The following is an 11,401-nucleotide window of genomic DNA, read 5'->3' as shown; positions in this document are numbered from 1 at the left end:
ACCGTATAATTTTAATTCAGTTTATTTTAGTAAGATACAGTTTTTGACAAGACCGACTTCGAAAGCACTCAAGTAAATTTAAGAAAAAAAGAAATGTGTTTTGTAATGTTTTTTATACAAAATATTAGAGAAAAAGAGCAAAAATAATAAGTAGTATATATAAAATATACACACCAAATATACCTAATAATTAAAACGGTGGTAACTTTCCCGTTTCATTTTGCTTAAATTTGTTTTTTACACAAATAAAAACTAGAACTTATTTAATAAAAGCGTTTGCTTAATTTAACTATTTATTATTAATACTAAAAAAATTATTCACATTTTTCAGCAAAATAGTAGTTTTTAATTCAAAACTTTCAACAACTAGTTTTAACCAAACTTTTTAAATTTTGTTTTATTTTTCTTATTCATTTAATTATGATTTTTTTTTAATCAAAGAACTAATTATCTAAAAAATATAATTGTTGATTAATTAACTAGAATACAAAATAGTTTATGACAACTTACTTACACTTTTAGTATATTTTATTTTAGTTTCTTAATAAATTAAATATTTTAATTTTTGTCCCTGGTGTGGATTATTTAAAAACAAATTTATTATACCTTTTATTTTTTTGCTAGTTTTTAACATAAAGTTTTACTATTTAAGTTTTTAAATCTTTGATATGAGTCTATTATAAAGTTTTAGTTTTCATTTTTTTTTTGTTACAGTTTAAGTAGAAAGATTTAATCGGTTTGCATGCAAAAGTGACGCCGTGCACAATCGACCCTGTGTGTAAAATTAACCCTCCGTGCAAAAGTGACCCGTACTCATTTGAAGGGCTACCTAAACTATTTATCTACCTCAAGTATGTCAAGAGTGAATATTGATACCCATAATCTTAATCCACCTTTTTAATATTCTAGTTACTTTAAGTTTTCACAATTATGTAACGTACTGGAAAAAATTAAACTAATTGTAGCAGTTTAAATGTTTACACGATATAATTTAACAATAACTGTTCTTTTGCAGAAATTGCATTGAATATAGCTTTTAAATATCAACTATTTTTTTTGATTTGTGTAAAATTTTTTTTATTTCAAAAACATTTTATTAAAAACTACATTTAATTTTCTTATATTATTTAGGATTAAAATATAATTTCTGAATAAGAAATTTTTAATTATCTTATATTTAATGTTATTGTATTTTTTCTTTACTAAATTGACACTTGACTAATGTTTGTTTATTATTGTACTGTAATTTTTAAATAAAGAAACTTAATATCCTAAGTTTAAACCATTTCCTAAGATCTAAAACTCATTTTATATACAAAATACAAGCTTAATAAAAATAAACGTGAAGTTTTCATTTTCTTCAAATTAGCAAAAACCCAGACCTAAGTTATACATGCCTTTATCATGTGTAGAATTATTACATAAATTACAACTTTTTCAGTATTATTTGAAGTTTAACAGGAGCTAAATAGTGTTAGAATTTTTTATAACTTTAACCTAAATAGGTCCTAATAGCATTACTAGGTATGCCATGTTTTTAAAGCAAAAAACTAAAGTGAGTTCAGATAATAAAATGTAATTGATTAATTGTATGTATAGTTTCAACTTAAAACTGAAATTTTGAGTGACAATTGAGTTTTAAAATTATAAAAAAGCAAGAAGGTGCTTTAAAAAATATCAAAATACATACTTAAATTTAAAATAAAATCTAATCTGAGTTTTTTACATTCTACAACTTAAAATAAGCCCGAGTTAGCTCTAGTACAATCTAAGTAGTTAAATCTGTACATCACTATATTTAAATTATTTGGTAGTAAATTTGAGATATAAAGTAATACCAACTAAGAAAACAACAAAAACTAGTCATTTATTGAAATTAAAAACATGCTAAAAAAGGTAAATCTTTAAAATTTATAATTTGAATGTAATAGTCAAGTTAACACTAAATTCAAACAAATACATAATTATATTTAAAAAATATATATTTAAAATCGTTAAAAACAGGTTATTAACAATAGCCTATAGTGGATCCGTCTCAATATACTTTCAAAAAGTTATTTTTTAAGAGAATACTAAACACTAGTCGAAATACAACTAACAGAGATCATGCTCCACAGAAGCAAAGCAAAATCTTAAACTCGAGCTTTCAAATCCAATTTATACAAAAAACTAAACTACAAACAGTCAACAAGCAACTAGTTCAAATGTGGTAAAAATAAAAACTTCAAATTCATCTTTCCTCCTCAGACACTTCTTCCTCGCTCTCATCTGACGATTCAAGCTCGTCTCTGTTTCTTTTCTCTTCCATCAATTTTCTCCACTCACTCACTTTTATCTTTTTCGGTATGGAATCTGCAAGTAACAATTTATTAAATTTTAACTTAACTTTAGTTGTTAGGGAGGTGAATCAACTTTTTCACAATTTAGTCTTATTTTATCGAGTTTAACTAATCCACACGTTTCTACTTACATATTTTTATAACTCAAAATATTTAAGATATAGCCGGTCAAAGTCAGAGACTACAACAGGTTCCTTATGGGAGGCGCAAACTAAAACGGCAAATAATTAGAAATCACTAAAAATCTATCCTTCCTACTTTTTTTGAGATAGCTACCTCAAACTTTTAGGAAATGTTCCTTGCAATATTTAGAAAATGCTGTTGGAACAAAACTTAAAAAAAAAAAAAAATTTAAAGAACTTTTTTTTTTGTTTTATAAAGTTTTTATTTTCTAACTTATTTAAATTTTTTCCGACAGAACTTTCTAAATACTGCAAGGAACATTTCCTGAAAGTTTGAGGTATATATCTCAAAAAACGTAAAAGATAGATTTTTAGTGAAACAGTGTTTTTTTTAGTGAAACATTTTAGTTTGCGACTCCCATAAGGAACCTATTGTTGCCTCCGACTTTGACCTGTTATATCTCAAAAACATTTTTAACTTTTAAAATCTGTAAAAATTACTTTGTAGCTTAACTAAAACTCTATAAAATAGACCAAATTGTGAAAAAAGCAATTAAACTACATTGAGAAGCGCAAAAATAAATTGACTTGTACGTTTTTTATCCAAAAGTAATAAGTTTCAATGTTTTCTAGTGTATTTATATGTTATTTTGTAGATATGCATTTGTTTAGAGTTTTACAATGTAAAGTGAACTATGTAATTGAAAGTTTGATTAAGTTATTCAAAAAATAGTTTGACATCAAAAAAAGGATCCAGTTCTACAAACTATGATATTTAAACAAGAAATCTATTTTAGACAGGCTAAAACCAACAACAAAAAATATGTTGTGAATCATTCATCTCTGAAAAAAATGATATTAAAAAAGTACTCATTTTTTTAAAGAAAATAAAATTAGTTTAAAATTACATCTGTGTCAAGTTTAATTATTTTAATACTAATCCTTTTCAAAAACCAATTTTTATTTCATTATACTTTAGGCTATAATAAACACTTCTTTATACTTTATTATTATGTTTAAAAGCGTCCTTTTAACAATAACTTTGATTTTTAGCCTATTTGAAAATTTAAGAGCCAAATACAAAATAAACTAAAACTTTTATAACTTATGAAACATACTCAAAAAAGTTGTTAAACAAATTTTTATTTTATTTTAGAAGCCCAGCTTGTTTTTTATACTTGTTTTATTTATTAACACATTAGTTAAGAATTTAATTAATTAATTAAGAAAATATTTTTTGAAGCCCTCCAATATTTTAAAAACTATTCAAGACATATGCATGGGGGTAAATAACTTTTTTTACAACTTAAATCTTATTTTTTAGAGCTACAAGAAACTTTTTACTGATTTTTAATACTCAAACTTGTTTTTGAGATATGTAAAAGTCACAGAAGAACTGAAATACAATAGGTTTCCTATTGGAGGCGCAAATTAAAAAAAAACTATTTTACAAAAATTATATCTTCCGTTTTGAATTTAGAGAAAAATTACTTTAAAATTTTAGAAAATATTCCTTGCATTATTTAGAAAAATCTCTCATATTGAATTGATCGATTTCTGACTAAAATATTAAAAATTAAAAATCATAATTTATTTTTTCTTTATTAAAAATATATATTTACTATGGTACTGACCTTAGCAGCTAATTTACAAATAGTATATTCATAAAATAATTTCAAGTTAAACAAAAATGTCAAGACTGGTCAAAAATGTTCAACAAAGGAATTGTTATAAATTTGTTATTTTTTTCTAGACTTTTAAACTGTTTTGTATAATTTGTTAAACTTAAAATAAAAGAAAAAACTTATTTACAAAAATAAAGTTACCTTTCTTCGAGGCAAAAAAGTTAGCCCTAGTAAACAGAAGCTAATCTAAGTTGTATCAAACTAGGCTGAGTCTGCTTGAGTTTATAAGAAAACTTAAATAAAAATTACAATATAATCTAAAATTCAAAAAAAGTTACTGTTAATCAAGCTTAAATACCTAAAACATCATTTTGAAAATAAAAGTAATTAGTAAAAATATTATTCATAAGAATGAAAAAATTAAAAAAATTAAGTCTGAGATTATGGAAAAATACCAATAGTCGTTTGAGTTTTTTTACGTTTTTAAAACAAACAAAAATTGTTAGGTAAAGAATATTACAAGTTTCTATTACTAAGAAAAAATAAAAAGGAAATCTAGGGATTTTCACAAATATTTTAATTTTATCTAGGTAAATCTAATGATTTTTCCGAAAAAATGCAAAAATATAAGTAAGTGGGACCTTTTGATTATAAAAGCTGTTTTTGTTACCTTAATTAATACTTTGAAAAACTAAAGTAACAAAAACTTAATGAGTAGATAGGATGTAAGATGCAATAAAACAGGGTTATTAATTGTATAATATAAATAACCTTCAAGAAAGTCAAACATAGAGTTTTCTGATACAAGATTGGCAATGTCACTATAAGAAGTTTCATTTTTGTTATTGCTGTTTTCCTTCACTGTTTTCATCAACAATTTCACAAACGCTTCCTGTAAATTTTAAATACAACAATACCATTTAAAAGTATTAATTTACAACTAGGTTAGCACTACAACTTCATTTAATTTAATTCAAACTGTTTTTATTTGTTGATTAAAATAAAACAGTTAAACTTTTATCAGAAATTTCATTGGACATAAACAAATTATGTTGAAATAACTTTAATTTAAATAAAAAATAAAAACTACTTAATTCTAGTACTTTATCAGGATTGCCACTCTTTTAAGCAAAATAAAAAGCAGCCTGAGTTATAAAAAATTCAAGTTAGCTTCAGTTTGTTAAAATAATTAGCAAAAGTGTCAACATAAAAATTTAGGTAATAATTAGTTTAAAAATGCTTAATTAAAGATATTGTAATTACATATTAAACTATTTGAAGGCGTAAAGCCAATGAAAACTTTTCATAGTAAATTACAAAATAACACATACAAAAGACTTATTTGCATTAGAATCAGATTAATAAAACAAACTATATTAATTAATAAAAATTCAGAAGTAAACTTACAGCTGATCTTGTCATTGCAAAAACACCAACTGATCCAACTTGATCAACATTTTGTGAGCTTTTCATTATAGTTTTGATTTTGGTAGTTGGAAACTTGGGCAAGACACTTTGATCCATTTTTATTTGTTTATTTCTGTAATATTTTGTTTATTGAACAATAAAAAAAAAGTGCACAAAAAGTTTGGTCTAAGGAGCTGGTGAATGAAAGAACCTTACTGTTACTGAGTCAGACACCATTCATGTAAATTAACTATAAACTAAATAACAATCAACAAACATATAAAACTATTGAAAAATTTCTTTATTTAGAATTTCAAATCGAACATCAAGCTGATGTGCATGAAATAAATAATTTGTAACTTTTAGATATTTTAGTACAAATTGTTTGCTATTTATAAAATCAAAAAAAATATAACTTTATAAAATAATTCAGGTCACAAAAGCTTTTTGATGCTATATTAAGAATATTTCAGCTTGTTATTGAGCTACTTAAAGAACAATGTGGCAAAACCTGTTTTACAAAGTTTGAATATAAAATATATTTCTGTTCACAACGTTTTGTGCATAAAAAAGTATGAATCATCATGGTTTATTGAATGAAAAAAAGACGCTCAAAATATTTGGTCCTAGGACCTGGTGAACGAAGAACCATTTGGTTATCGAGTCGCACACCACTGATATCTTTTTATGCCTTGTCCAGGACAAAAAAAAAGGCGTTTTTTTGCTATTTTTACATTAAAAAAATAAAAATTAAATTTCTGAAGTATAATTATTATTACGTATATTACTCCTACATAACATAATAAACATTAATGGTTTACTTTTAGATGTGCTCCAGAATTTCTTATTTTAATCTATGTTTTCTAAATTCTGTACAGGATTTATGATATTTTTTTGTCCACTACATCCTATATAATAATATTTCAAGTTCTTCAAATCCTTGTCAAGTCAAACTTCATTCAATTTGCATACTTCTGCTAACGTTTTTAAATTATGACTAAACTAGAAGCTTTTTATTTAAAACACTTTTGATAATAAATTTTCAAAAATCAGTAAAGCATCAGCAGCTTAGTGTATTGGTAACAACTACTTTTATTGTGTAAGGTATAATAATAAAACTGAGTTACTACATAATTAAGGATGCAGTTGTTCAATAAAATTTTTAACTTTTCACAGGAAATGTTTAGATCCCATTTTCCTTCTTTTCCAGAACTAAAAAACAAATTTATTTTCGATTGCTTTTAGTAATGTATAATATTTAACTGCGACAATTAATGTAATTTAAACTTTTAAAGGAAGAGGGGGGCCCCAACATTTTTTTTACAAAAATTAACATTTACACTTATTTCAATGCTTGGAGCAGGATTTTCAAACCAGGGGTGCTTGCAACATTCCAGGGGGTGGGAGATGGCTTTTCATTTTTGTTTGATGAATAAAGAGATTTTTCTTTAACTTGGGCGACTTTAAGCCTAAATTTATTTCACTAAACAAAACATTACTATTGATTTTTAAAGCTAACAAGCAGTTCAAATCATATAAAACAATTAAAATTTTGATTATTATGTCATACTCTGATTGCATAATTCTAATGGAGCTTTCAAACTCAATACTAATTCAGTTGTTATCTAGATTTTAGTTGTTGGTTTACAAAAAAAAATTACTACCAATACCTGAATCTCAAGCTTGTAATAGTTAGATATATATTTTAATTACCAAAGTTTTTTTACAAGTTTTAGACTAATGTCAGTGTATAGTTTTCAATTGAAAATACAACTTTGGCTTAACCTAGCACAGTTGATTTTATATTTTTTTAGTAGCTAATTCATATTAAAATGTACAAAAATTTTTGTTTCAAGTTTAAGCCTAATTGTTATTTATTCTTTTAGTACTTTTCCCCACTTCTTAAGATTCTTTTCAGATCTTAAAAAACAAACTGTTGAGGTCATAGACAGAAGCATTGTTTTTGTTTAATAAATCTTTTAAAAGGTAAATGTCCTAGTAATTAGCTTTTTTACACTTCTTAGAATAATTTTTTTCAGTTAGTACTGAACCCTTTATTATGTCAAAGAAAATAATGAGAAATGATAGTTATAAACAATTTGGTTTTACTTGCACTGAAACAACTGAAGGCCTGCAAAAACCGCAATGCCTGTTTTGTAATATTGTTTTTTCAAAAGCAAGTTTGAAGCCATCTAAATTGCAAGAACACTTAAACAATCTACATGGTGGAGCAGAGGTTTTAGGTCGGGGTGTTGAATCGTTGAAAACAAAAAGGATCCGCTTTTAATCACAAGGAACACTTCAAAAGTTGCATTTTTTATTTGCTGACAAACTACTTTAATGGCTTCATACCATGTGGCGTATAATGTAGCAAAATCCAAGGAGCTCCATACAATTGCTGAAGAGGTGATAAAGCCATGTGTATTACAAATAAAAAAAGTTTTTCTGGGAAAAGAAACTTCAAAAAGCTTGAATTAGTGTCTTTATGAAATAATGTCATTCACAGTCAAATTAGTGATTAAGTTTGGATATTTTGGATGCAATTATCACTAATATCAAAGCTGGTTCCTTGAAAATCTCTCTTCAGTTGGGCGAAACAACTTTGTAAAAAATTACAGTCAATTGATTTCATTAGTGAGAAATATTCATGGTGGTACCACAATGGAAGATTTCTAATTTTGTGAAGATCTGAAGAGAACCACCAAAGCAAAAGACATCTTCAAATGTAAGAATTTTTTTTTTGCAAAACATGACCTATACAACCAATTTATTGCTTCTGATTTGTTAAAATAAGATATTCAAAACTCACTTGCTTGACTTTCAGAAAACGTTTGTTGTTGCAGAGAGATGAGTGAGTTCTGATTTTTTCTACCATTAAAAAAAACTTGTTTGAATACAGTTTGTTGTATTTGTAATTTTGTTGTATTTGTAATTTTCCATATATTTGATTTTTCTTGACATAGAACACTACCAAAAAAAATTATAAACAAATCTTCATTGTTCTATCTCAATTTATTGTTAAAAAAACCATTTCATGTACTTCAAAGGGTGCAAAAAAGAAATTAAAATATTTTAGGGCTGTGGGGCATCAAATAGGTTAGGAACCACTGGCTTAGAGTATATACTACAAATAATTTTAATAGAACAGAAAAATTTCAATTAACTTTTAATATATGACAAGTTTTGTAAAAAATTCCACGGTATTGAATCAAAAATTTTCAAGTACAATTTTCTTGGAATTTTGAAAATTTACAACAAATCTTCTGCTCCTTCAATTTTTTAGCAATTTATTTCAAATTTTCAGGAAGTTTAGTTATTAATATTAAAAACAAATGTAAGAAGCGGATTTTTGAAAAAAAGCCAAATAAAAATGTTATGACCAAAATCATAACTTTTTTTTTTGTTTAATATTTATTAAAAAAAAATTATTTACAATATTTTAAAAATCTGTTTCTTTCAAGTTGTTTAAAATTTATAAAAGATTACTCTGAAAAGGTTTTTAAATAACTGCCGAAAAACTGAAGGAAGAGATACGATTTTTAGTGAAGTAGTCTATGTTTTTCCTTTTAGTTGCCTCCCATAAAGAACTTGTTGAAAGCTCTTACTTTGACCACTTATATCTCAAAAGTACTTTGAATTTTAACAAGTGTAGAAAATAAGACTAAATCTAAAAAAAAATTTTTAACTAAAATTTATATTTGTCATAGTCTTAAAATTGCCACATTCAAATTCCTTGAAACTATAAACTGAATGTTCCTTGGTTTTAGTTCAAAATTACAGGTTGTTTCAGTTTTTTATCAAAGTTTCTCAAATTACAGGTTTTTTTAGCCTAGATCAGGGTTTTCCAAAGTGGGCGATATCGCCCCCCTAGGGGCGATTTTAGTATTTTGGGGGGCGATAATTAGTAAGGGGGCGAAAGGGTGGGCGATAACTAGTAAGGGGGCGAAAAGGGGGCGATTTTAAAATTTTGGGTTGTCATAAGATTTTTACTTTTTTTCTTGCTATTTTCCTATTTTTAGCTTGCTATTAATTATTTGACCCTGAGGTAAAACTTAAACAAAAAAGTTTATTTTATTTATGAAAAAAAAGAAAAAAATCTAGTGCTTATGACTCCTACTTTCAAGTAAATACTATATTTTCATTTATGTATTTCCATATTTAGCAATCACATATATCATAGACGATTGGAATCCCTCTCACTATTTTATAACCTGACATATATGTTATTTGGAGTTATAAATGGTTTGTAAAAATCTATGTTATTTATTACTAACTATCACCTCATGATATTTCCAGTTGCCTTTTGAAAAGTCACTAAGTTAGACTAAGAAATAAAACTATACAGGGTTGCCAATTTACCTAAAAACCTGGAAAAACCTAGAATTTGACAATTTAAGCAAAAAAAAACCTGAAAAAATTCTGGAATTTAAACAATTTTAACATATTAAGTAGTAAAATTTAGATTTGACACAAAAAAGCTATCATATAGATAAAAGTATGGATTTCTTTGCGGCAAATTATTTTGAAGTAAACGACTTACAGGAAACCTTCTCAGACTTACAAACTGACCTTGAACTTAAAGTAAATTCTTCCAAAGAACGATATGAAAGCTTTTGGACTCAACAAAAACTAAGGCAAAAGTATTCAATCATGTTAGAGGAATTTAGATTAGTGTTTATAGCTTTTCCTTCTAGCTATGTTGTTGAGAAAGCTTTCATTTCAGTTATCAACATCTTGAGCAAAAGGTCTAATCTAGATATTTATAAAGGAGGTGACTTAAGGCTCTATTTTACTAATTAAGAATCAGATTAGAAAAACTTGCAAGCAGTCATGTTCCTCATCCTTCACATTATATTAGACTTCAGTAGCAAACATTATTTTATGAAAAATTTTTAATTTTGTTTTATCTTTTGAAGTATTTCTTATTTAACCAGGTTTGTATTGTATTTAAGTAGTCTTTTTATAATAACAACTTTATTAAGCTATTTATTCTACAACAGGTTTGCATAATGCCTAATAAATATTATTTAAGGTAGACTTCCTCTTGAGTTAGCACTTTTTACCCAAAAAAAGTGCAAACTTATATTTTCTTAAATTTAACTTTAGTAAAGTCTATTACTAACTAAATAATATTAAAACAAAATATATATAATATTTAATAGCTTATACAGATCTATTTTTTTTTAATGAAAGTTTGTTTTATGTTTTAGTGGATTTCATGTTTATTCATAACATCATTGCATATAACATAATGAAATTTGTCATTTTGTGAAAAAAAATATGGTAATAATTTTTTGAGTTTGCACTTTTTGATTTTTTTCAAAGTGCAAACTCAAGCGGAGGTCTACTATATTTATTAAATGGTTTATGTTTTAACGATTTTAATAATTTTATTTTGACCTGGTTAATTTTGTAGTTGATATTCGTTGTTTTACATTACACTAAAAGTTTTTATAGCATAGTGATTAAAATATTTGTTTGAAAGACCTTTATTTGACAGGTTTTTGTTATTACTAGTTTAATCTGTGTACAACTTATATCACTATAAAACTATTATCTGATTGTAATATTTTGACACCCATTAAAGTTTTTATTTCTAAAAAGATTTTTTTGGTTTTAAAAGGGTATAAATTTGAGGTCTCTATTTGAAATGACTTCTACTTTTTTATTTAAAAGTTTCTTAAACACAATGTTATTTTCTAACTTGATTTATTATTGTTCAAAAGTTGATTATAATATAAGGAGTTTTAAACTATTAATACAACTTTTTTTGTTTTATCTGAATTCAATATATTAGCAATTAGAATATACTTAGTTTATTTAAATACTTCAACACTAGCTTTTAGTTTTTCACTATTTTCCTCTGTTAAATTATTGTAGGCTAATAGCTAGAAAAACAAACTTTTTA

General features: G+C 25.3%; 1 protein-coding gene across 1 annotated transcript; it reads right to left on the bottom strand.

Moving 5' to 3' along the window:
• Positions 1-1,858: 1,858 nt before the first annotated feature.
• Positions 1,859-5,622, bottom strand: LOC145844500 (chromatin accessibility complex protein 1-like). Its single transcript, XM_082951900.1, has 3 exons — positions 5,494-5,622; positions 4,858-4,978; positions 1,859-2,352 (listed from the first exon to the last, which is right to left on the bottom strand). The coding sequence occupies exons 1-3, from the start codon at positions 5,608-5,610 to the stop codon at positions 2,231-2,233; spliced, it is 360 nt and encodes a 119-aa protein (XP_082808026.1). The 5' UTR covers positions 5,611-5,622; the 3' UTR covers positions 1,859-2,230.
• Between the last annotated feature and the right edge of the window lie 5,779 nt (positions 5,623-11,401).

Source organism: Thalia democratica, chromosome 9 (genome assembly GCF_965202585.1).
Source record: "Thalia democratica chromosome 9, ktThaDemo2.hap1.1, whole genome shotgun sequence".
In the NCBI taxonomy this organism is placed as follows: Eukaryota; Metazoa; Chordata; class Thaliacea; order Salpida; family Salpidae; genus Thalia; species Thalia democratica.
Note: the sequence above shows the minus strand (reverse complement) of the source record. Positions and strands in the feature narration are given on the sequence as shown.

Coding starts and splice junctions, on each gene's coding strand:
- LOC145844500 (XM_082951900.1), bottom strand. CDS start 5,610: ATGGATCAAAGTGTCTTGCCCAAGTTTCCAACTACCAAAATCAAAACT. Junction 4,979..5,493: donor TTGCAATGACAAGATCAGCT/GTAAGTTTACTT, acceptor TAAAATTTACAG/GAAGCGTTTGTGAAATTGTT. Junction 2,353..4,857: donor TATGTTTGACTTTCTTGAAG/GTTATTTATATT, acceptor TGTTACTTGCAG/ATTCCATACCGAAAAAGATA.